General features: G+C 43.4%; 1 protein-coding gene across 2 annotated transcripts in view; it reads left to right on the forward strand.

Annotated features, from left to right (window-relative positions):
• Nucleotides 1-23,970, forward strand: part of msrb2 (methionine sulfoxide reductase B2) — a 34,744-nt gene extending 10,774 nt beyond the window's left edge. For both annotated transcript variants that reach the window (XM_070881411.1, XM_070881412.1), the window contains exons 3-5: nt 18,252-18,328; nt 22,231-22,378; nt 22,971-23,970. In XM_070881411.1, coding sequence (XP_070737512.1) covers nt 18,252-18,328; nt 22,231-22,378; nt 22,971-23,078 — 333 coding nt within the window. In that variant the 3' untranslated portion in view covers nt 23,079-23,970. The remainder of the gene's footprint in view (nt 1-18,251; nt 18,329-22,230; nt 22,379-22,970) is intronic.
• Nucleotides 23,971-25,827: the final 1,857 nt, after the last annotated feature.

A 25,827-nucleotide genomic window follows, 5' to 3' on the forward strand; every position in this document is an offset into this window, starting at 1 on the left:
GACCTGCGTGTCATGGTTCATCAGTCATTGAAAGTTGTCATGCAGGTAGAGAGGTGAAGAAGGCAAATGGTATGTTGGCCTTCATTGCTAGGGGATTTGAGTATAGGAGCAGGGAGGTCTTGCTGCAGTTGTACAGGGCCTTGGTGAGGCCTCACCTGGAATATTGTGTTCAGTTTTGGTCTCCTAATCTGAGGAAGGATGTTCTTGCTATTGAGGGAGTGCAGCGAAGGTTCACCAGACTGATTCCCGGGATGGCTGGACTGACATATGAGGAGAGACTGGATCAACTGGGCCTTTATACATTGGAGTTTAGAAGGATGAGAGGGGATCTCATCGAAACATACAAGATTCTGACGGGATGGGACAGGTTTGATGCGGGTAAAATGTTCCCGATGTTGGGGAAGTCCAGAACCAGGGTACACAGTCTTAGGATAAGAAGTAGGCCATTTAGGACTGAGATGAGGAGAAACCTCTTCACTTAGAGAGTTGTTAACCTGTGGAATTCCAGAATTGCAGAGAGTTGTTGATGCCAGTTCATTGGATATATTCAAGAGGGAGTTAGATATGGCCCTTACGGCTAAAGGGATCAAGGCCCGAATGGCCTATTTCTGCATCTATGTTCTATGTTTCTATCCCATTCTATTTTGTTCTAAAATAGTTCCAAATGTTTTGCCTTGACTATTCTATCTGGGTGTCCATTCCATGTACTGATCACTTTTGTGTGAAGATCTTCCTGATATTGGTCCTAAATTTGCCTTTTATTAGATTGAACTTGTGTCCTATTCCCACAATTTAGTTTAAATTTCACTTAAGAACTTGGCAGCCAGCAAACAAAGGAGACTTCCATTGAATCAGTCAGTTTATAAAACAGACTGTTTCTGAAATGAGCTTTCTACCACATATCCGCAGCATAACTAAGGCCGCCCATTTCCACCTCCATAACATCGCCCATCTCCGCCCTTCCCTCAGCTCATTCGCTGCTGAAGCCCTCATCCATGTCTTTGTTACCTCGAGACTTGACTACTCCTGGCTGGCCTCCCACATTCTACCTATTTAAACTAGAGGTGATCCAAAAATTGGCTACCCGTGTCCTTACTCGTACCAAGTCCCACTAGCCCAACACAAGCAATTTGTTTGAGCATAACAATTTTCTAGCTTTTACAAAGGCATTTTCTTGGCTTTTGCCCCATACCCATTCGTCTCCTTTACGCAGTAAGGTTCTAACAGTGTGCTGAGACCCGGTAAGAAGTTACCAAAGTAGTTCAGGAGTCCTAGAAATGACCGCAGCTTCGCCACGTTCTGTGGCCTTGGTGGGTTCTCGATTGCCTCTGTCTTCTCCCCAGGAACTCCACTTCAGGCGCCAGGAAATCGCACTTCGAGCGTTTTAACCTGAGCCCCACGCGGTTGAGTCGACTAAGAACTTCCTTCAGGTTCTGCAGATGCTTGATTGTGTCCCGACCTATAACCAAGATGACATCCTGGAAGACCACCAAGCACGGGACCGACTTCAGTAAGCTTTCCATGTTTCTCTGTAATATCGCCGTGGCTGATCGTATTCCAAACAGGCATCTGTTGTAGATGAAGAGACCTTTGTGCGTGTTGAAGCCGTTCGATGATTCCTCCACTCCTGCGTCATGTAGGCCGAGGTCAAGTCCAGCTTCGTGAACGTCTTTCCAGCGTAGCAAACAGGTCGTCTGCTTTTGGTAGTGGGTATTGATCCTGCAGGGAGAAACAATTGATAGTTACTTTGTAATCACCACAGATTCTGATGGTGCCGTCTCCCTTGAGGACGGGAACAATTGGACTGGCCCACTCGTTGAATTCGATCAGTGAAATGATGCCCTCTCGTTACAGCCAGTCTAGCTCGATCTCTACCCTTTCTCTCATCATGCACAGGACTATTCTCGCCTTGTGATGGATGGGTCGCACCCCCGGAATTAGGTGGATCTGCACTTTTGCTCCTGGGAACTTCCCGATGCCTGGTTCGAACAGCAAAGGGAACTTGTTTAAGACCTGGGCACACGAAGTGTCGTCAGCAGATGAGAGCGCTCTGATGTCGTCCCAGTTCCAGCATATCTTTCCCAGCCAGCTCCTGCCGAGCAGTGTGGGACCATCGCCTGGTACCACCCAGAGTGGTAGCTTGTGCACCTCTCCATCGTAGGAGATCTTTACAGTTGCACTGCCGATTACAGGAGTCAGTTCCTTTGTGTAAGTTCTCAGTTTCGTGTGAATGGGAGTCAAGACTGGCCTTAAGGCCTTGCTGCACCACAATTTATCGAAAGTCTTTTTTGCACATAATGGACTGGCTCGCACCCATGTCCAGCTCCATTGACACCGGTAGTCCATTCAATTCAACCTTCAGCATTATCGGGGGCACTTTGTGGTAAATTTGTGCACCCCATATACCTCTGCCTCCTCGGTCTGAGGCTCTGGTTCGTCGTGATTCATCGTGGATCTGTCCTCCTCTGCAACACGGTGGTTTGCAGGATTAACAGGGTTTGCAGCTCGCCTGCACATACTTTGGAGGTGTCCCTTTGTTCCACAGTCCTTGCAAGCGTACCCTTTGAAGCGGCATGAATGAAAACGATGATCACCCCCGCAGCGCCAACAAGGTGTTAATGGCCTTACATTCATCACCCTTGATAGTGGACTCTGAGACATCTGCGGACATGCAGCTGCAGGCATGTGGGGCCTGCCCTGTACGTTGCGATTTGAAAACAACATCACTTTGTTCACAGTACTTGTAGCAGCACTCGTGTTGTATCACTTCAAGGCCAGTGCCAGGTACGAAAACTTCTCTGAGCATGTGCTCCAAATGTCCTTCAAATTCGCAATGTCCAACAAGGCGTCTTAACTCGGCGGCATAACTCGCCACTTCCTGGCCTTCAGACCTTTTGTAGGTGTAGAACCGATACCTCACCATCAGAACGCTTTCCTTCGGATTAAGATGCTCCCGGACCAACGTGCACAAATCATCGTACGATTTCTCTGTGGATTTCGCTGGAGCAAGCAGATTTTTCATGAGGTCATACGTTGGTGCCCCGCAGACGGTGAGGAGAATCGCCCTTCATTTGGCGATATTCGCTTCTCCTTCCAGCTCGTTGGCCACGAAGTATTGGTCGAATCGCTCCACGTAGGTTTCCCAATCATCTCCTCCCTCCGAAAATTTCTCCAGGATGCCCACTGTTCTCTGCATCGTTGGGTTTGTCATCTGTATCTCGTCACCAGTTGTTATGTATAAATAAAGAGTCTGACTGGATATTGTGAGCTCAAAGTAACGTGTGACCATAGTCTTTTATTGCAGGTCTCTAGAGTGCCTCTCCAGCCTGTGAGGCCTCCTTAAGTACCTGTGCTCCCAAGGGAATGTGGGATCCCTTGGGACTCCAGGGGATGAGCCCTCTGGTGGCTACACAATGTATATACAGGTTTACATATATAACAAATAATACATAAGAACACAGATTTTCTGGTCATTTTTCTCATTGCTCTTGTTTTCGTTTGTTGTTGGTGCTGACTTATATTGTGGCATTGTTCATGGGTATTGGCTTCCCTCTGGTACCTCACTCAAGTGGGTATTCTTCAAGTGTCAACCAAGACATTTGTCGTTGGCCAGATATTTGACTGTTAGGGCATTACAACTGAGTCTGATCCACCCTTTATCCAATATGCACTTTCAACCAAAGGACAGGAGTGAGAGCTTTGGTTGGTGATTTTTGCTATTCCTTTCTGAGGCCGATGAGTGCTACCCTGGTTTACATGAGCTAATTCATCAGAGCCTATGGCTCAAACCTGGAATCTTTCTTGTTTGTATGGGCTCCGTCACACACCAGGTGGTGCAGTTTAGTGAGCCATCAGGGAAGCTGAAGAAACAGATTCACTGCTCATAATGTCACAGTTACACTGCAGGTTTGCCATCAGTGTAGCAAAATCTTTTTCAATTTATCAGAATCAAATCTACAATGTAATGGTGTGAGTTTCATGTGAATCATTGGCTCGGAATTTGCAGTGGGTAATAACAGGGCACGAGCAGCACAACTTCAGGATTTAGCGCATGCACACCATAAAGCGGAAATCCTGAAGTTGTGGTCAGTGCTTCACTGCTCCGACACTGGCTGCGCTGTGCTTCTGCCCATCCCCGTAGCCAGCATTCAATGTAATCGGTGAAACTGATTTAAAAACTTGGGCTTTTCCGCAATACTATCGCTGTTAAATACCACATTAAAAGTTAAGTCTTGTTGAATTAGGTGTAACTGGGGTTTTAACAGCATATTGACTGCTAAACAAACTTTATGGCCCTATAAAACTAATTTTAATTACAATTTTTAAGAAACTTTAAAAAAAAATTGTATTTTTATAAAGTTTGTTCATATTTATTTCAGGTTTACCTTTTCCCCATGTGAGAGCCCCAATCTTTGTTTTGCTCTGTGACATTTTTAGAAAGTCAGAATAAAAGGAGCTTCTTTACTTCCTAGTGCCCTGTCTGTGAGAATTCTGCATAGTGATCGGCTGCTTAGATTGCTTGTTGACATCACACATTACTGCACTAATCTCAACTGCACATTGAAAAAGGCCAACTTCTTGCCACAGAGATCACGGGCTCTCTGTGGGCAGCTTTCTTCGGGGCCAGCGGTGAAAGCCTTTGCTTCACCACTGACCGCAAATTATTGGCCATTAATTTGCCATTGGTAGTGAGACTTCCTAGAAGTGGTAATGTACTCCAGCTGATGCACAACTGATTCTTTAAGTCGTAAACTTAAAGGGGTCCACTGTATCACCTTTAGAAAGATATAAAATGGCTGTCGATCTTGTCAGTTATTTTCAAACTTTATAGTGAGCAAAGTGTTGAAGAAAGCATGTCTTGGTTAATCCTTGCCACTGGACCAAGACCTAGCTCTGTCAAGCCTGTGTGGTGGCTGGTATGTAACGGCCACCACACGTTTAAAAAAATCGACGCACAGGCATCTTCCACCCTTCAGGATGTAGTTCGGGTCCTTCGTTGAAATACCTGTGAACTCATCCCTTTTTGACGTGGAAGCAAGTCATCCTCGTTTTGAGGGACTGCCTGTGATGATGACACATTTGAAATATAAAAGCTCCTTTAGGTTCAAGGTGTTTTTATCACCAACACATGATTTTGTTGCAGCTGGTGGCACTCTTCAAAGTACATTGACCAATTTCCATTTAGGTGATGGCAGTCGAGACCCATTTTTTCATGGGTCTCCGAATCTGTCGTTGTGATAGTGACCTCCTCGCGTACTGAACTAGCTCAGTGCATCAGTATGCTGTGTTGTAGCGCAAAATAAGTGTTATGATGAGAGCAGGCACAGCACCAGATGAAATTTTTAGGCCAAGCAAATCAAATTTCACCCTCGACAAGAAGATTTTAAAAAATCCTTGCGGCCTCTTTAAACAAGTTGCCAGTTTAGTGCTATTTTGAGCTGTGGGCTCAAACCCACCCAGAACTATCAGAGCCTGCTAAAGAGAGGAGGCTTCAATCCCATTTGAACTGGATTCACACCCAGATCCTAGAGGTGAAAGGACAACGTATTAACCCATTGTGTCCCCAGTTATCTCCTCATTAGAAAATTATTGTACAGTGAGCTGCATAAATAAATGCATATTCTTTCTTTTATAGCATGCCAGTCCATGCATAGTCATGATACAATAATTTTGTCAGGTTGTAGAAACTCATTACTTTAACTGAATATAAATATTTATATGATTCTCTAGGGGAAAAGAGACATTATATAATCAAGACCTGAGAGAAAATGCCATATGATATTCCAGTCTTAAATTTCCCATTTATTTTCCATCGCTGTAATGTAAGCATCTTTATGCAATGAGGGTGTAAGTTCCATTTATGTTGGAATATAGTCAAACCCCTGAAATATTTTGCACACCACCACAGGTGCAGATAAATACACTCCATTGATTTCTGTGTATACGTATAACTGAAAAAATATTATTGAGTACTGCAACAGAAACGATACCAATGTAATTCTATCATTTGAAATGGTTTTGGCAGGGTTATACAGTCCTAGATTAAACCGTTTCTTCATTCCATAATGAAACACTTTCATTACTGATTATGTTATTGAGAGATTTATTATGCCCAATAGCCTATGCTGAATTCTAAACAGTCTTTGCAGTTCAAAACCGCAAACATTCGAAACTTAAAGAATTAAATGTGATGCTTCAGGGTTTATTTTTATTCAGTTTCTCTGTTGTAATTGTGCCTTTCAAAGTGGTAAGAATATTAAACACAAGTCTCCATAACACAATTGGTTTGTAATTCTGAGTTCCCTTCAACAGGCTTTTACTTTCCACAGTTCAGATTATTGGTTACCAACTGTTCGTCCCTTTTGTTATTTTATTACAGTTCTACTGTTGTTTCTGCATCATTTTCAAGTTTGTGTAGCTCCTAGTGATATGGTGGAGTGACACCTCTGAGAGCCTGATTATCACTCTTGCTAATTTTGCCGATTCCCATCTGATACAGGTCAAGAGTCAAATCTCAATAAGAGTTTGTAAAGGGAAGGGAAATCACATTTAATGAATATATATATAATATGTTATTCCTTTCTTGACATATATTTATAAATAGCTGGAGGACCTGTAATTTTCATTCTAGATCACACATTAATTGATGTAAATTAATTAATTTTCATTAAGAAACACTGCATAGGCTATGATCACTGACAAAAAAGTATCATACATTTGTTTCAGTGTCTCATCCTCCTGCATGCTAGCATGTGATAGCTAGGGATAGATAGAGCTTGCCATATGCGAGGCTTCCTCCTTATTTACTTTGCTAAAAGGTGTATAACATTGTAGAGTGTTGTAGTGGCTGCTTCTCAACTCTCTGTGAGTTGTAAATTCTACAAAGCTGGGTTTCTATGTTGTTGTCCAGTGGCAGGAAAGCATGAATCTCTTCAGAGTTTTCCTTTCCAACCCAACCAGAACTCATTTGGAGTTTTTAATGCAGTCCCATCCAGCTGGACGACGGTGGAGAGGCGTTGGAGGAGGAAGGTGTTTAACAACGAGGTGCAGACAGCTCGAGAAGGACGAGGCGGGTTAGTTTACCACAGTCACAGTAACATAGGATTTTGTGACTTTGATAAGAGCCATTTTGGTACTGTGGCGGAGCAGAAACCTGATTGGAGGGATTCAAACATGGAGTTCCGGGAAAGATGGGCACGGATTTGGGAGGCGACAGTATGTTCAAGGACTTTTTGGAGAGGAAACTGAGGTTGGAGATGGGGCGGTAGTTTGCAAGGACGGAGGGGTCAAGGGTTATTTTTTTGAGAGGGGTAATATTGATAATGGCAGAATTAAGGGAGATGGGGATAGTACCTGAGGGGAGAGAATTGTTAATAATATCATAGAAACATAGAAATATAGAAAATAGGTGCAGGAGTAGGCCATTCGGCCCTTCTAGTCTGCAACGCCATTCAATGAGTTCATGGCTGAACATTCAACTTCAGTACCCCATTCCTGCTTTCTCGCCATACCCCTTGATCCCCCTAGTAGTAAGGACCTCATCTAACTCCTTTTTGAATATATTTAGTGAATTGGCCTCAACAACTTTCTGTTGTAGAGAATTCCACAGGTTCACCACTCTCTGGGTGAAGAAGTTCCTCCGTATCTCGGTCCTAAATGGCTTACCCCTTATCCTTAGACTGTGACCTCTGGTTCTGGACTTCCCCAACATTGGGAACATTCTTCCTGCATCTAACCTGTCTAACCCCGTCAGAATTTTAAATGTTTCTATGAGGTCCCCTCTCATTCTTCTGAACTCCAGTGAATACAAGCCCAGTTGATCCAGTCTTTCTTGATAGGTCAGTCCCGCCATCCCGGGAATCAGTCTGGTGAACCTTCGCTGCACTCCCTCAATAGCAAGAATGTCCTTCCTCAGGTTAGGAGATCAAAACTGTACACAATACTCCAGGTGTGGCCTCACCAATGCCCTGTACAACTGTAGCAACACCTCCCTGCCCCTGTACTCAAATCCCCTTGCTATGAAGGCCAACATGCCATTTGCTTTCTTAACCGCCTGCTGCACCTGCATGCCAACCTTCAATGACTGATGTACCATGACACCCAGGTCTCTTTGCACCTCCCCTTTTCCTAATCTGTCACCATTCAGATAATAGTCTGTCTCTCTGTTTTTACCACCAAAGTGGATAACCTCACATTTATCCACATTATACTTCATCTGCCATGCATTTGCCCACTCACCTAACCTATCCAAGTCGCTCTGCAGCCTCACAGCATCCTCCTCGCAGCTCACACTGCCACCCAACTTAGTGTCATCCGCAAATTTGGAGATACTACATTTAATCCGCTCGTCTAAATCATTAATGTACAGTGTAAACAGCTGGGGCCCCAGCACAGAACCTTGCGGTACCCCACTAGTCACTGCCTGCCATTCTGAAAAGTACCCATTTACTCCTACTCTTTGCTTCCTGTCTGACAACCAGTTCTCAATCCATGTCAGTACACTACCCCCAATCTCATGTGCTCTAACTTTGCACATCAATCTCTTGTGTGGGACCTTGTCGAACGCCTTCTGAAAGTCCAAATATACCACATCAACTGGTTCTCCCTTATCCACTCTACTGGAAACATCCTCAAAAAATTCCAGAAGATTTGTCAAGCATGATTTCCCTTTCACAAATCCATGCTGACTTGGATCTATCATGTCACCTCTTTCCAAATGCACTGCTATGACATCCTTAATAATTGATTCCATCATTTATCCCACTACCGATGTCAGGCTGACCGGTCTATAATTCCCTGTTTTCTCTCTCCCTCCTTTTTTAAAAAGTGGGGTTACATTGGCTACCCTCCACTCCATAGGAACTGATCCAGAGTCAATGGAATGTTGGAAAATGACTGTCAACGCATCCACTATTTCCAAGGCCACCTCCTTAAGTACTCTGGGATGCAGTCCATCAGGCCCTGGGGATTTATCGGCCTTCAATCCCATCAATTTCCCCAACACAATTTCCCGGCTAATAAGGATTTCCCTCAGTTCCTCCTCCTTACTAGACCCCCCGACCCCTTTTATAACCGGAAGGTTGTTAGTGTGCTCCTTAGTGAATACCGAACCAAAGTACTTGTTCAATTGGTCCGCCATTTCTTTGTTCCCCGTTATGACTTCCCCTGATTCTGACTGCAGGGGACCTACGTTTGTCTTTACTAACCTTTTTCTCTTTACATATCTATAGAAACTTTTGCAATCCGTCTTAATGTTCCCTGCAAGCTTCTTCTCATACTCCATTTTCCCTGCCCTAATCAAACCCTTTGTCCTCCTCTGCTGAGTTCTAAATTTCTCCCAGTCCCCAGGTTCGCTGCTATTTCTGGCCAATTTGTATGCCACTTCCTTGGCTTTAATACTATCACTGATTTCCCTTGATAGCCACGGTTGAGCCACCTTCCCTTTTTTATTTTTATGCCAGACAGGAATGTACAATTGTTGTAGTTCATCCATGCGGTCTCTAAATGTCTGCCATTGCCCATCCACAGTCAACCCCTTAAGTATCATTCGCCAATCCATCCCAGCCAATTCACGCCTCATACCTTCAAAGTTAGCCTTCTTTAAGTTCTGGACCATGGTCTCTGAATTAACTGTTTCATTCTCCATCCCAATGCAGAATTCCACCATATTATGGTCACTCTTCCCCAAGGGGCCTTGCACAACGAGATTGCTAATTAATCCTCTCTCATTACATAACACCCAGTCTAAGATGGCCTCCCCCCTAGTTGGTTCCTCGACATATTGGTCTAAAAAACCATCCCTTATGCATTCCAGAAAATCCTCCTCCACCGTATTGCTTCCAGTTTGGTTAGCCCAATCTATGTGCATATTAAAGTCACCCATTATAACTGCTGCACCTTTATTGCACGTACCCCTAATTTCCTGTTTGATGCCCTCCCCAACATCACTACTACTGTTTGGAGGTCTGTACACAACTCCCACTAACGTTTTTTGCCCTTTGGTGTTCTGCAGCTCTACCCATATAGATTCCACATCATCCAAGCTAATGTCCTTCCTAACTATTGCCTTAATCTCCTCCTTAACCAGCAATGCTACCCCACCTCCTTTTCCTTTTATTCTATCCTTCCTGAATGTTGAATACCCCTGGATGTTGAGTTCCCAGCCCTGATCATCCTGGAGCCACGTCTCCGTAATCCCAATCACATCATATTTGTTAACATCTATTTGCACAGTTAATTCATCCACCTTATTGCGGATACTCCTTGCATTAAGACACAAAGCCTTTAGGCTTGTTTTTTTAACACCCTCTGTCCTTTTAGAATTTTGCTGTACAATGGCCCTTTTTGTTCTTTACCTTGGGTTTCTCTGCCCTCCACTTTTCCTCATCTCCTTTCTGTCTTTTGTTTTTGCCTCCTTTTTGTTTCCCTGTGTCTCCCTGCATTGGTTCCCATCCCCCTGCCATATTAGTTTAACTCCTCCCTAACAGCACTAGCAAACACTCCCCCGAGGACATTGGTTCCGATTCTGCCCAGGTGCAGACCGTCCGGATTGTACTGGTCCCACCTCCCCCAGAACCGGTTCCAATGCCCCAGGAATTTGAATCCCTCCCTGCTGCACCATTGCTCAAGCCACGTATTCATCTGAGCTATCCTGCGATTCCTACTCTGACTAGCACGTGGCACTGGTAGCAATCCCGAGATTACTACTTTTGAGGTCCTACTTTTTAATTTAGCTCCTAGCTCCTTAAATTCATTTCGTAGGAACTCATCCCTTTTTTTACCTATGTCATTGGTACCAACGTGCACCACGACAACTGGCTGTTCTCCCTCCCTTTTTAGAATGTCCTGCACCCGCTCCGAGACATCCTTGACCCTTGCACCAGGGAGGCAACATACCATCCTGGAGTCTCGGTTGCGGCCGCAGAAACGCCTATCTATTCCCCTTACAATTGAATCCCCTATCACTATCGCTCGCCCACTCTTTTTCCTGCCCTCCTGTGCAACAGAGCCAGCCACGGTGCCATGAACTTGGCTGCTGCTGCCCGCTCCTGATGAGTCATCCCCCTCAACAGCACTCAAAGCAGTGTATCTGTTTTGCAGTGGGATGACCACAGGGGACCCCTGCACTACCTTCCTTGCACTACTCTTCCTGCTGGTCTTCCATTCCCTCGCTGGCTGTGGACCCTTCTCCTGCGGTAAGACCAACTCGCTACACGTGATACTCACGTCATTCTCAGCATCGTGGATGCTCCAGAGTGAATCCACCTTCAGCTCCAACTCCGCAACGCGGACCGTCAGTAGCCGGAGGTGGACACACTTCCCGCACATGTAGTCGTCAGGGACACTGGTGTTGTCCCCGTGTTCCCACATGGTACAGGAGGAGCATATCACGTGACCGAGCTGTCCTGCCATGACTTAACCCTTAGATACACTTAAATTGCCGACAACAATGTTCAAAGTTACTGACTAATAAAGAAAAAGAAAAACTACTCACCAATCACTTACCACGTTGGCTGTGACGTCACCTTTTGATTTCTTTCTACTTCTTTTTTGACTTCTCTCAGCTGGAGCTGCACAAGTACGCCTCTCTCGACTCCCGCCTCTCTCGACGCTCCCCGGACTGCTGAGTCTTTTATAGGCCGCTGCCTCTCTCGACTTCCGCCTCTCTCGACGCTCCCCGGACTGCTGAGCCTTTTATAGGCAGCTGCCTCTCTCGACTCCCGCCTCTCTCGACGCTCCCCGGACTGCTGAGCCTTTTATAGGCCGCTGCCTCTCTCGACTCCCGCCTCTCTCGACGCTCCCCGGACTGCTGAGTCTTTTATAGGCCGCTGCCTCTCTCGACTTCCGCCTCTCTCGACGCTCCCCGGACTGCTGAGCCTTTTATAGGCAGCTGCCTCTCTCGACTCCCGCCTCTCTCGACGCTCCCCGGACTGCTGAGCCTTTTATAGGCCGCTGCCTCTCTCGACTCCCGCCTCTCTCGACGCTCCCCGGACTGCTGAGCCTTTTATAGGCCGCTGCCTCTCTCGACGCTCCCCGGACTGCTGAGCCTTTTATAGGCCGCTGCCTCTCTCGACGCTCCCCGGACTGCTGAGCCTTTTATAGGCCGCTGCCTCTCTCGACTCCCGCCTCTCTCGACTCTCCCCGGACTGCTGAGCCTTTTATAGGCCGCTGCCTCGACTCCCGCCTCTCTCGACTCTCCCCGGACTGCTGAGCCTTTTATAGGCCGCTGCCTCGACTCCCGCCTCTCTCGACTCTCCCCGGACTGCTGAGCCTTTTATAGGCCGCTGCCTCGACTCCCGCCTCTCTCGACTCTCCCCGGACTGCTGAGCCTTTTATAGGCCGCTGCCTCGACTCCCACTATTGGGTGGTCAATAGTTTAGTGGGAATAGGGAAGAGGGAGTAGGAGGTGGGTCTCATGGACAAGATGAGTTCCGAGAGGGCATATGGGGAAATAGGAGAGAAACTAGAGAAATACGCAAGTTCAGGACTAGGGCAGCGGGGAACTACCCTGAATCTTACTGAATTATGTTCAATAGCACCAAAATGCTCTCCCACTGATACCCCTTCCACCTGTCCCTTTTCATTCCCCAAAACCAAGTCCAGAACCGCCCCCTCCCTTGTTGGGCTTGTTACATCCTGGCTAAAGTATTTTTCATCATTGCATTTTAGGAAGTACTCGCCCTCTGTACCATTCACTAACTTTTTCCCAGTTAATATAGGGGTAGTTGAAATCCCTAACTATTACAGTTCTATAGTTTTTGCATTTTGCAGCAATTTGCCCACATATTTGTTCTCCTATCTCCCTCTGACTGCGTGGGGGTCCAAAGTACACACCCAATAGTATGATTGCCCCTTTTTTGTTCTTTAATTCAACCCATTTGGCTTTTTTTGGTGACCCCTCTAACATATCATCCCTTATCAAAGCTATAATTGTTTCTTTAATTAATACTGCGACCCCCCCTCCCCTTTTATTACCCCTTTCTCTATCCTGTCTAAAAAAAACCCTGAAACCAGGAATGTTGAGCTGCCATACCTGCCCTTCTTTCAGCCATGTCTCAGTAATAGCTATAATATCATACTCCCAAGTGTCAATCTGTGCTGCCAGCTCATCTGCCTTATTTCCTATACTCCTTGCATTGAAGTATATACAATTTAGTATTGCCAAACTCCCCTGTTGTCTATTTTCCAGCCCTTGTTACTTCTGTCTTCCAAATTCACTTTTTTTCTACTTCTCTGCTGCCCAATTCAGCTTTGCTTCTCTCCCCACTGAATCTATTCTCCGGTTGCCATCCCCCTGCCAAGTTAGTTTAAACCCCCCCTCAACAGCACTAGCAAAACCCACCCGTGAGGATACTGGTCCCGGCTCTGTTGAGGTGCAACCCGTCCGGCTTTTACAGGTCCCACCTCCCCCAGGAAAGGTTCCAATGCCTCAGTAATCTAAAGCCCTCCCGCCTGCACCATCTCTCCAGTCATGCATTCATCTTCTCTGTCTTCCTATTTCTGTACTCACCGCAAGTGGCACCGGCAGTAATCCGGAGATTACTACCTTTTGAGGTCCTGCTTTTTAATCTCTCTCCAAGCTCCCTAAACTCTGCCTGCAGGATCTTATCCCTCTTTCTACCTATGTCATTGGTACCGATATGGACTACGGCCTCTGGCTATTCTCTCTCTTCCCCCAGAATGTCTTGCGGCCGCTCGGTGACATTCCTGACCCTGGCACCAGGGAGGCAACATACCACGCTGGAGTCACTTCTGCGGCCAAAAAACCCTTGTCTGCTCCCCTGACTATTGAATCCCTTACCACTATTGCTCTTCCATTCTTCTTCCTCACCCCGTGCAGCTGAGCCACCCGTGATGCCGTGGACTTGGCTCTGGTTGCACTTCCCAGAGGCACCATCGCCCTCACCAGTACTCAGAACAGAATACTGGTTGGAGAGCAAGATGGACTCGGGGGACACCTGCACTACCTACCTTGTACTCCTCTTCTGGTGGTCACCCACTCCTTCTCTGCCTGCACACTCTAAAGCTGTGGGGTGACCACGTCCTGAAATGTGCTATCCATGAAATTCTCAGTCTTGCGGATGCACCGCAGTGACTCCAGCCGCCATTCAAGTTCCGAAACGCGGAGCTGGAGTTGCTGCAGCTGGAGACACCTCCTGCATATGTGGTCGTTCAGGTCGCCTGAAACGTCCAGGACTACCCACTTTCCACAGGATGTGCACTCCATGGGACTGAAATTCCCTGCCATGCCTCTAGTTAATAGACTTTCTTCCCCCTCTTCTCCGAATTCCCACTTTTTCCAAATTCCCAAATAAACCATTTTGTTTATGTGCACTCCGTTTAAGACAGCTCTGTGGAGATCCTTAAAGGGACCCTGGCCACATTAAATTTTAAGTTATATATGAGTGACAAAGAAATATTTAAATAAAGTTATTAAGTAATATGACTCCATCTACAAATAAGATCAAGAACCTACTTAAAAAGGTACATTAATTGTGAAGTTATTGTGCTTTAGTCACAAATCTATAGACTTTTGTGTCAGTAACTGGTACAAATAAAAGATGTATGGGTGTAGGCAAGACAAAATTAAGCAGATTTTAAATATAATTGTAATGGGGTGGATTTACAATCTTATGCAAATTCAGCAGAACCACTGTGGAATCCCCGACAAACCGTGTAAGTGGGGCTTACAATGTGTTTCTAGGATTTCTGCAGTTTTTCTATTGAAGTAAGCAATGAACAAGTGAGAGAACTTCTGCAGAATTTCACCCTACAGTCTCAGACGGAAAAATTAAATTAGTCATATTCAGGGACTGAAAGCAAATTCAGCCAGTGGAATGAGTGATGTGAATGAAATTGTTACGGTTGATGACTTGTTTTAATGTGTAACTGGACAATCTCAGTATACTGTGGAAAAAATCCTGACCAGAAACAACACAAACATTTATTTAAATGGTATATGTTATTTTTTATAGTGCAGATCAATTCACTGCAATTACTGTTCAGTTAGAAGGCAACAGCCGAGAATGGTCAGTGAAAAATTAACATTTACCAGTAGCTTTTCAAATGTAGTCTTCATCAATCTCTATCAATCTGTTAGCTGATGTAATCAACATGTTTTTATTTTGATTTGATTTCCATGCTGTCAAGTAATCAGCTGAAGCAATGGCCAATGAACTCGCGCCTCAGGTTGACAGACGTGGTTCCTGAGCTGTGGGAATCCCGTGGCCATGCAGGGAAATTTTAAAAGTAGGTGGGTAAAGGCTCTTAAGTGCCTGTAAAGTACCTCATAATTATTTCAGTTGGGCCCACTGCCGCTGCAGGTCGGGTCAGCTCCATGCTGACAGATGCGCCTGTGGGAAAGTCACATGGAAGCGAGTTAACAGCGGGTTCCTGACCCGCTGTAAAAAAAAAAAAAACGACTTTCCCACCCAACCCGCCACCGATCGTGGCCGCTACCAACACGAAAAATTCTGGCCTTGATTACTAAAGTACCTTGCCGCGATGTTCGTCCACTTTCACGTTACTAATTTGTTCTGGCAAATTTCTAAAAATACGAAGTATAATGAGGCATCTGCCTTGTAGCCTTTGCATGTTGAGTTAATAAGCAATCACTGACTACCACGATTAAGTTATTTCTCGTTTCATCCCTCTTTCAGTTGCCTACGATCTGTTTAATTTTTTTGACTCTGCCTCTGTGAAGCACTTTAGGATGTTTTTCCATATTAAAGGTGTTATATAAATGCAAGTTGTTGTTCATCTGGGGCATTGAAGTCCCTCGGAATTATCGCATCATAACTTTATCTACCTATAGTTCTCAGTCAATAGCGATTGCCAATTATAGTCAAAAGAAAATGAAAAGCTAAAAATACTGGAAATCTGAAATCAGAACCAAAATTGTTGGAGATAAACACCATGTCAGCATCTTGAAAAGAAAGATTAATGCTAAGAGTGGGATCCATCTGAACATCAGTGCTTCTTATTATAGTGACATATCTAATTATGACAGAGCCTATTTATATTGGATGAGGTTTGTATGAATAGTTGGGTAAACCAGGCAAAGTGCCTAAATTCAGTGAATTAAGAGTAATGCACATGTCTTTGGTTTATATGTCTTTGGACATTCTGGTAATGTATGTATTACTTTTCTCCACATATGGCAATGACTTTCCCTGGCTTTTGGCTTGCCATTTGATTTACAATCCTGTGTATCAGCACGGTTGTGTCATGATGCTAACAATGCTAAGCAAGGTAACTCACTTAATCAGCCAACCATGTTTAGCAGGACATGAGATCACAAAACCTACAAAAAATGGGCCTCCAATGTCATCGGCCTTATGATACTTGAGTGCTATTCGTGGCATAAGACCTGTATGATTGCAGTTGGCATCACTCCAGGAGAATGGTGGTAATACACTCGCGCATCAGTTACGTTGACGACTTGCCACTTGTGAGAAGCTACTGGTACTACCAGTCCACCTAATTAATGCTCACACATGCATTTGTCTAACTCATAACTATTATCCTTGGGGGAAAGAGGATAAGCAAGGTCTCTGGGTTCTGTGACAGACTCGAGGGGCCGAATGGCCTTCTTTGCCGTAAATTTCTATGATTCTATGGCTCGGTTATCCACTATTCGAGTTAGGAGATGTGCAATCCTCCAGCGCCCTCTTTATATTCGACTTGCCGGCTTTACTCGCCAATGGAAGCTGGAGGGTAGGCCTGTCACTAGGGGCTAGGATTCAGATAATCATCATAGGCAGTCCCTCAAAATCAAGGAAGACTTGCTTCCACTCTAAAAATGAGTTCTTAAGGTGACTGAACAGTCCAATATGGGAATTACAGTCTCTGTCACAGGTGGGACAGACAGACAGTCATTGAAGGAAAGGATGGATGGGACTGGTTTGCTGCATGCTCCTTCCACTGCCTGCGCTTGGTTTCTGCATGCTCTCGGCGATGAGACTCAAGGTGCTCAGTGCCCTCCCGGATGCACTTCCTCCACTTAGGGCGGTCTTTAGCCAGGGACTCCCAAGTGTCGGTGGGGACGCTGCATTTTATCAAGGATGCTTTGAGCGTGTCCTTGAAACGTATCCTCTGCCCATCTTGGGCTTGCTTGCCGTGTAGGAGTTCTGAGTAGAGCACTTGCTTTGGGAGTCTTGTGTCAGGCATGCAAACAATGTGGCCCGCCCAGCGGAGCTGATCGAGTGTGGTCAGTGCTTCGATGCTGGGGATGTTGGCCTGGTCGAGGACGCTAATGTTGGTGCGTCTGTCCTCCCAGGGGATTTGCAGGATCTCGCGGAGACATCGTTGGTGGTATTTCTTCAGCGATTTGAGGTGTCTACTGTATATGGTCCACGTCTCTGAGCCATACAGAAGGGCGGATATCACTGCAGCCCTGTAGACCATGAGCTTGATGGCAGATTTGAGGGCCTGATCTTCGAACACTTTTTTCCTCAGGAGGCCGAAGGCTATGCTGGCGCACTGGAGACTGTGTTGAATGTCGTTGTTGATGTCTGTCCTTGTTGATAATAGGCTCCCGAGGTATGGAAAGTGGTCCACGTTGTTCAGGGCTGGGGGGTAGTGCTGTGTGGCGGGGTCAGGCCGGTGGAGGACCTTTGTCTTACGGATATTTAGTGTAAGGCCCATGCTTTCATACCTCCAGTGAAGATGTTGACTATGACTTGGAGTTCAGCCTCTGAATGTGCGCAGACGCATGCATCGTCCGCGTACTGTAGGTTGACGATAGAGGTTGGGACTGTCTTGTATATAGCGTGGAGACCTGTTATCAGCCACTGGGAAAGGCATTGCTAGAATCCTCCTCAACCATCTTCCCCTGTGGCTGAGGAGCTCCTCCCAGAGTCACAGTGTGGATTTCATCCTCAGATAAACCAGATAACCCACAGCAGGTCGCTTTGCCATTTTAGTTGATTAAACTCCAACAGCACCCTAGTACACACACTTTGCCAGCCTACAGCTAAGCTGCCTAGACTTAGGCAAGTGGGGCATGTTTGGGGAATGTGCATTCCATATCAGACAAATAGATACGCTACCAATGTGGATCTTTCTAAAGCTTTGTTTGGAGACTTATAAACACACTGATGTATATTAGACACGGTTGACAAAAATAGTCAAATTTAAATACTGCATTCATTTTCCTTTCTCCTTTGTCTATTGTCTATGATTGAATTGATTTTTAAAATACAGATGGTGGCTTTTAATATTATAAACTATAATGTGTTACTGTCTTGCAGCCTTTCAGTGGAATCTATCTGAATAATACTGAGCAAGGCATGTATCATTGTGTGTGCTGCAATGCTGCACTATTCAGGTAAGCCACCAAAGCAAAGCAAAGTTTTGTATAGTCTGCAACTAGTATTAGATGTGGTATATCAGGCCTTTCAGTGTCATCAGCCAGTATATTTTCTAGAAAATGTTTAAACGGAAATGACTTTTTAAAAAAAAACAACTGATGAATAGCAGTAATGTGAATAGCTGTGCGATAAATCAAAGATGTCCAAGCTTTATGTCCTTGTAAGCAACTTAGGTGCATAATCATAGCCTCGAGAGTCACACATAAAGTTTAAATCAGTATTCCTGCTGACCATACATCTCAAGCTGTGAATACTAATAGAGTGTGGAGTTCTGATTTAGCATGTATCCACTAATGAGGCAATAATGCTGAGAAGAGCCCTTTCCAAACCTCCAGGTCCATGAAATTCAAACAGGATAAACCAGCAAATATGAACTATAAGTGCAAATGGAACACAAGACAGGTGTCTGGTGTGATGCTCCAAATGATTACAGCTGTAATAAATGATCAAGGCCACTGGTCCACGCCAGAATGAATAGAATCACAGAATACAATTTCCCAAATTAATAATAATTCAAGAATCAGAGATGTCAACCTGCAGTAATTAATGCAGATACTTCAAGTTTTTCAGTCAAAATTTGTCAGCCCACATTTTCTCTCCGCTTCTCCACGTTTTCAAAACTGACTCTCAAGAAGATCAATATCACAGACAAGTAAACTTTAAAAATGTGAGTCCATTGCATCTAATTTTTTTCCGTGCCCTGCTCGATTTCACTTTAATCTTTGTTATTGAAGTTTTTTTTAAACTAAAAAAATTAATTAAAAATCAGCAGGACATTGCGATATCGTGCTGTTGAAAGGTTTTGACCTATCATGTGCACAGGATATTTGATGGCGTGCAGCCAATAGAATTGTGTGCTGTTTATATCACTGATTTTCCAGTTTCAGTCCCTTTTATTTGTAAACTTTACCCCCTGAAAATTCTTCAAATCCCAAACATGAAGCCAGCAGCTCCTGGGTTTCCAATGAAGAAAAACTGATGTCCTCATTCATGATTAGTAATCCCTCGATATTTCAGGCCACAGAGCTTGGGATTTTCTTGAACATCTGCTGTTCATCTCTTTTCTTCCTTCACCTGCCCTTGCCATCAACTGAAGACCATCAAGAGCTTGCTGAGATAGAGAAAGTGAATACAAACCAAGTGAATGTGGAGGTCCTGGAGAACCTGTTGTTCATGAGTGGCAGGAAATGGTGCAAATCTACAGAGAGAGGTGAGGGGCTCAGAGATTAGTACAAAGTGAAGCATATGGGACGGATAAGAAGAGAGCCAAAGAATCCCTGATAAAAATATAATGTACAGAAGAGAGAGGCATGGAGATCAATGGTTAGTATGAAGCATAGGACATGAGTGTGTGACTCCTACATCCCCAGTTGTAATGAGTGTTAGAAATTGCCTCTTTACAGCTATTTCTGGTCACTTTAAATAATCAGGTTCGAGTGCGAACCAATATGGTGGATAATTGTATTTAATCAGAGTTTAAGACGAAATATAACACATTCATTATACAGTAAAAACATATGACCGTTGCAATAATTGAAATCGATCCAGACAGTTGACACACGTGAGCAATTGTGTTCTTCCTATCGTCTAGGGCTTCCTTCACACTCTCTCTCTCTCTCTCTCTCTCCCCTTCCGTCTGTGAGCCTCCTTCTCTTTCTCTCCTTCCGTCTGTGTACTTCCTCCCTCTCTCTCTCTCTCTCTTTCTTACGTCTGTGACTACAAGCTTCGAGGAGGTCACTTTTAACCTATTTTTAGGGATGGGCTTGAATCTGAATATTGACAAGACCTTTTGACCTAGAGGTTCCCCTAAAAACGTAATATCTTAAAGATGTCTGACAATTTTGGTCACATGTCATTGTGTATACCTTGTCGAAGTCGCTTTTCTGTGGAATTCCTTTCCTCTCTCTCTGTCCCTATTCCCCTCGGAAACAATCAATACAGAGCCTTGTCCTCTATCCTTTGAACTATGAGGCCCAAACCAGAGCTTTGTCACCTCTAACACCGGGTGGTCAACTTCTTTACGACGTAGTAAACTGCCTGTGCTTTCGTTGATTCCTATAAACTTCCTTCGATTCTTAGAGTTTCCATAGAAATTGACTTAAGATACATAAACAAACTGAAGCTTTTGCTTGAAAACCACGGATAATTAGCATTTCTCAGCATTCCTCTATCATTCTAAGCAGACACCTCGTCTCCAGTCCAAAACAACGATTTAAACACAGCACTCGTATCGGTTTTATACATTCATATCAGTTTTATACATTTTTAGGCATCCTTAGTTTCTAACGAGAGGTAAGGATATATTTTCCAATTGGTAAAATTCACACATGAATGCTTAATGTACTCCTACATTCCTCTGTGAGCTATTTTAGGCGCTGTCACGGATTACTAACCTGCATAAAAATAGCTCACAGAAAATTGTACAATCTCGTTATGTAGGGCCATGGCTTCAGCCATCTCGACCCAACACTCTGGAATTCGCTTCATACATCCCTTTGCCTCCACCTGTCTTCCTTCAAGACCCTCCTTAAAACTCACTTCTTTGACCAAGCTTTTGGTTACCTCTCCTAATATCCCCTTCTCTGGCCTGGCATTCATTTTTGTCCAATTACACTTCTGTGAAGTGCTTTGGGATTTGTTTCTATATTATAGGTACTATATAAATGCAAATTGTTGATGAGTATTGGTATATGAACTTCACTGAATGGAAAATATATCTCATAATCCCAGTATTATAATATTTTCCATGTTGACATCTCTGAGAATCTCATGAAATAAGAACAGGGTTGACTTAAACCAGTGGTCTTGATTATAGGGAATAGCATCCCTTTGCATTTTATAGACAAGGCAACCCATTTTCCATTTTCACTAAATGTGATTCTCCAATGTCAGTAAAAATCCCAGTATTCTATATAATAAAACAATTGGTAAGTCGGTAACTAGAGGGCATAAACATAAGACTTTTGCCAAAAAGAGAGGCTAAGAGATTTTTTAATGCAGGGAGCTGATAGGAGATGAATGTCCTACCACAAACAATGCTGGAAGCTGAATTAATAATGGCTTTTGAAAGGGAAGTGGATAAATATTTGAAAAAGAAAGATTTAACAGGATATAAGGAAAGAGAAAGGACATGGAACTAAATGGATAACTCTTTCAGAGCACCTTGTGAGCACTACTGATAGAAAGCCTCCTTCTGTGCTATAAAATTCCAGGTTAGTAATCCGTGACAGTGCCGTACATTTTAATTCATTCTTGGGTTGTGAGTGTCGTATTTATTGCCCATCCCTAGTTGCCCTGAGAAGTGGTTTTAATACAGCTGAGTGGCTTGCTAGGCCACATCAGACAGCAGTTAAGACTCGACCACAGTGGAGTGGGACTGGAGTCACATATAGGTAAGGATAGTAGGTTTCCTTCCCTAAAGGACTTTAATGAACCAGTTGGGTGTTTATGATAATCCGGCAGCTTTATGGACATTTTTACTATTAACTGCTTTTATTTCCAGATTTTTTTTTAAACTGGTTTCAAATTCTCAAACTGTCATGGTGCGATTTGAACTCGCATTATCTGGATTATTAATTCAGGGCTCAGGATTATTTGTCCAGTAGTATAACATAACCAATACACTACCATACACTCGTTGATGGAGAGATTCCGAATAATGACAACTTAGGTTAATTTCAAACTGATTCAGTACATGTTTTTCCATTTTTTTAAATTTTAAAGTGTTTATTAATTTGGAGGAATTTGCAATATAACTCTTTATCTAATCTTAGTTTATTTGTGAATGATCAAATTAGGAGCTTTATTGATGCCGTGTTTGTGGTAATGAAATTGTTATATTTTATTTGGTTAACAATAGCTCTGAAACCAAGTATGATTCTGGCACCGGTTGGCCTTCTTTCTGGCAAATCGATGGTACGGTGGATAGTGATGAAACCGATACCAATGCACTGCGTCGCACAGACAACTCCATGGGATCGACTGGAACAGAAGTTATTTGCAAAAAGGTAGATATAAACAGTCTGAATCCAGTTTTGCCAACCTTCTATTGAAATTCCTTGACGTGGTTAAAGCACCAAATTTTCTGTCCATATAAACCATCAGGAAAATAGTTTTCTCTCGATGAAGGTAAAGGTTGACTGCTATGAGATGGATGTCCAGAAACAAACTGTTGAAAAAAACACATTCTCTCAACTTAATAGAATGTACATCCAGTTTTACACATTTATTTTGTTTAAAATATGAGATAGTCAAAGTCAAGGTTGCAGTATTATCTTTTTGAAAGTACAGTATGTGCCTAACACAGTTTAGAAGATAGCTTTAGAATGTATAAGTATGGAACTTAGCTATGTTTGATTTATAGCATACAACTACTTTTAAAAGTGGTTCAGAATATTTGCTATTAACGATGTACTGGCTCATGTCACTGCATACCAAAGGGTGGGGGGATGCTGGGAAGCCCTCCCCATAAAACTATACAAATTTAAACTGGGTAAGCACCTGCCAAGAATTTAATTTTGTGGATTTAAGTCTGCATTCAAGGCATTCTTAGCATCATGTCGAGTACACTGAACTCTCTGTTTTATCTTTATCATGTAGTGTGATGCACACTTGGGCCACGTATTTGATGATGGACCAGAACCCACAGGACATCGATTTTGCATCAACAGCGTTGCATTAACTTTCACACCCAAATCAGTACAGTGATTTTTAACAGAATGTTATGTAGCAATTTGTTATGTAATACTTGATTTAACCTAGACTGAGTTCCCAACCATGTCAATACCATAAATTAGTGCCACTACTGTGTGGTACATTCTCTCAAATATTTATTGTGCGTTTACAGAAAGAGCAAATTGTACCAGTATTTGTGCCAAGATATTGGGGAGAGACACTCTATAAAGTTCAAGCAAAGATCATATTTCATTTTTATGTTTCACAATGTATTAACCATGTAATTTTATAAGAATTTAATAAATTAATATCGAAGTGATTTTATTTTATGCAAATAATTATTTTTAAAAATCAAAAAAAATCTGTTACAATTCTCAGATTAAAAAACAGAAAATCTTAGATATACACAGATAAAAAGAGAAAAGATGGATTAAAATTTTGAGTAGAGATCCATCATCGGACCCAATCCCACCTGTAATATTCTATCTTTTCTCCTTTTGGAGGCTGCCTAAAATGCTGTGTGTTTCTGAATTTGCAGTTTTCCTTTTATCTCTGCTGCATTAAACTTCTGGTTTCCCAGCTTCAACGAACCCAAGTTTTAGAAGCCATGTAGATGCAGTTCTAATTAATCTGTTGGTATTTGTTGAGATGATCGCATTTCTATGCAGAATTCACAAGGCCAGCCAAAAATTAGATTTCATTTATTCAAATGTGTATTCAGACAACTGTGATTTCCTGGTTCTAAAGAGGACTGGAGACTTCTCAATCTGCTTCCTGTTTCATGTGCTAGAGGTTAATTGTGTGACTTATAGTGTGAATAAATGTGATATGTAATTTAAAAAATCAGTTGTGACTTGACTGTATATATTTACTCCTGTAGTTCATGAATGTCATCTAATACATTAAAATGGGTGGTTACCTTGAACTAGTGCGAATGACCATTGTTTTAATTCCTCTAGCTAATGTATTTAATTGGAGCAACCTTTTATGGTGAGGCAAACATTATAACTAGGCAGGATATGTATTAATAGTTTGTTTTGATAATAGATGACATCTGATATAAGACACTCAATCACTCCTAAGCAAATAAATTATGTTAAACATGTATATTATGTAAAATATATCCATTATTGCTACAATTCTTCAATTGTAAATTGTAACTAACTTTTAATTTGCATTCCACCACTACCTCCTTGGATTCTGCCAGCCGATCAACTATCACCACCTCTCTCCGGGTTTCCTTCCAGAATGTCTATTCACTCGTGAACAAGGTGCTTGCCATCCATGACCTTATTTTGAATGATTACATTGGCATTGTGACTTTGACTGAAACTTAGCTTAAGGCAGCAAATTCTTGCTCCTTACTGAAACCTGCCTGCCTGGATATACTTTACACCATTATGTCCTGCTGTAACTTTTTAAGGAATGATGTATTTGACCTCAAGTCTCTCTTCATCTACACTTTCAGTGGGATCAGAGGTAACATACTCAGGGTCTCAGTTGAGTCAAATGCACCTCCTGTGACATGTGGGAACTCCAGGACACTTCTCGGTCCTGGACAATCACCTGTGCTGGAGGAGCTCGATCCTATCTCTATCTGCAGCAAGTTTGAAATGGTATAGTCAAATGTTCAGGCACTGTTACCAGTAACTCCCATCCCCACAGATCCACCTCCTTACCTAAGAGTAAAAGGTGATGGGCAGGCAGTCAAACCCTCAGTAGTAATTGAAAGAGGGAAAAACCAGCTCTTCGATGCTAATACAGGTACACCCTCTTTATAATAACAGGTCACCTGTTAATGTTTACCTCGGGTACAGTTTCCTTTTACAAAGTACTTACAGCTTCGCCTGAAATATAACACAGACAATAAAAGCTATACTATCCTTGCTTTGTGTGATATATTTGGAGGCAATCCTTTTTAAATGATCCTAAAAGTGCTCTCTGCTGGTGCGGCACTCTTGCATCATTAAAACTTCGCCTGATCAAAAGCTGCCAATAAAGACATTTTACTTTAGTCTTAAACATTATTGACTAAAGTGCCATTAATAACTTTCTGCAGGTCAAATCTAAACCAGCTTTGGGACAATTGAAAGCAGTAAAATCGGCTGGGATTTTGATAAAGTTGACCTATCATTCAGGCAGCTGTTAAGCTGTTAGAAACAGAGATAGCTTTATTAAAGATGGGGACATTGCAGGAAAGTGGAGTTAAGGTAGAAGATCAGCCATGATCTCATTTAATGGCTCGAGGGGCAAATGGCCTACTCCTGTTCCTATTCCTTATGTTGGCTGTTCACCTGCTCAGTGTGTGGGAAGGGATTCACTCAGTCCTTCAACCTACTGACACAGCAGCGAGTTCACACTAGACAGAGACCGTTCACCTGCTCAGTTTGTGGAAAGGGATTCATCACTATGTCCCACCTGTTGAGACACCAGCAAGTTCATAAGTGACTCCACTCTGCTGTTATTGCCGCTGTTAATGAGATCAGGAGATTTCATGGGTTTTTTAATTATTAAGGGTTTGGATGGGGTGACCAGGGAATTAGTGATGAGGGGATCATCAATTTAAAAGTCACTGACCTCTGCTGCAGTGGAAATAGTCGCAGTATCTCAAGTCTCTCCTCGTCCATGATAGCGTCCTGATGAATCAGCGCTGTGTGGTTTTATCCTCTCTCTAACGGGGTGCCCAACCCAACACATGGTACCCTAACTGTGACTGACTATTGTCTCGTGCATATTATCGTGGTCTACATCGTGGGCCGCCCTGACCTGTGTGAGAACACCA

This window comes from Pristiophorus japonicus, chromosome 5 (assembly GCF_044704955.1).
Source record: "Pristiophorus japonicus isolate sPriJap1 chromosome 5, sPriJap1.hap1, whole genome shotgun sequence".
In the NCBI taxonomy this organism is placed as follows: domain Eukaryota; kingdom Metazoa; phylum Chordata; class Chondrichthyes; family Pristiophoridae; genus Pristiophorus; species Pristiophorus japonicus.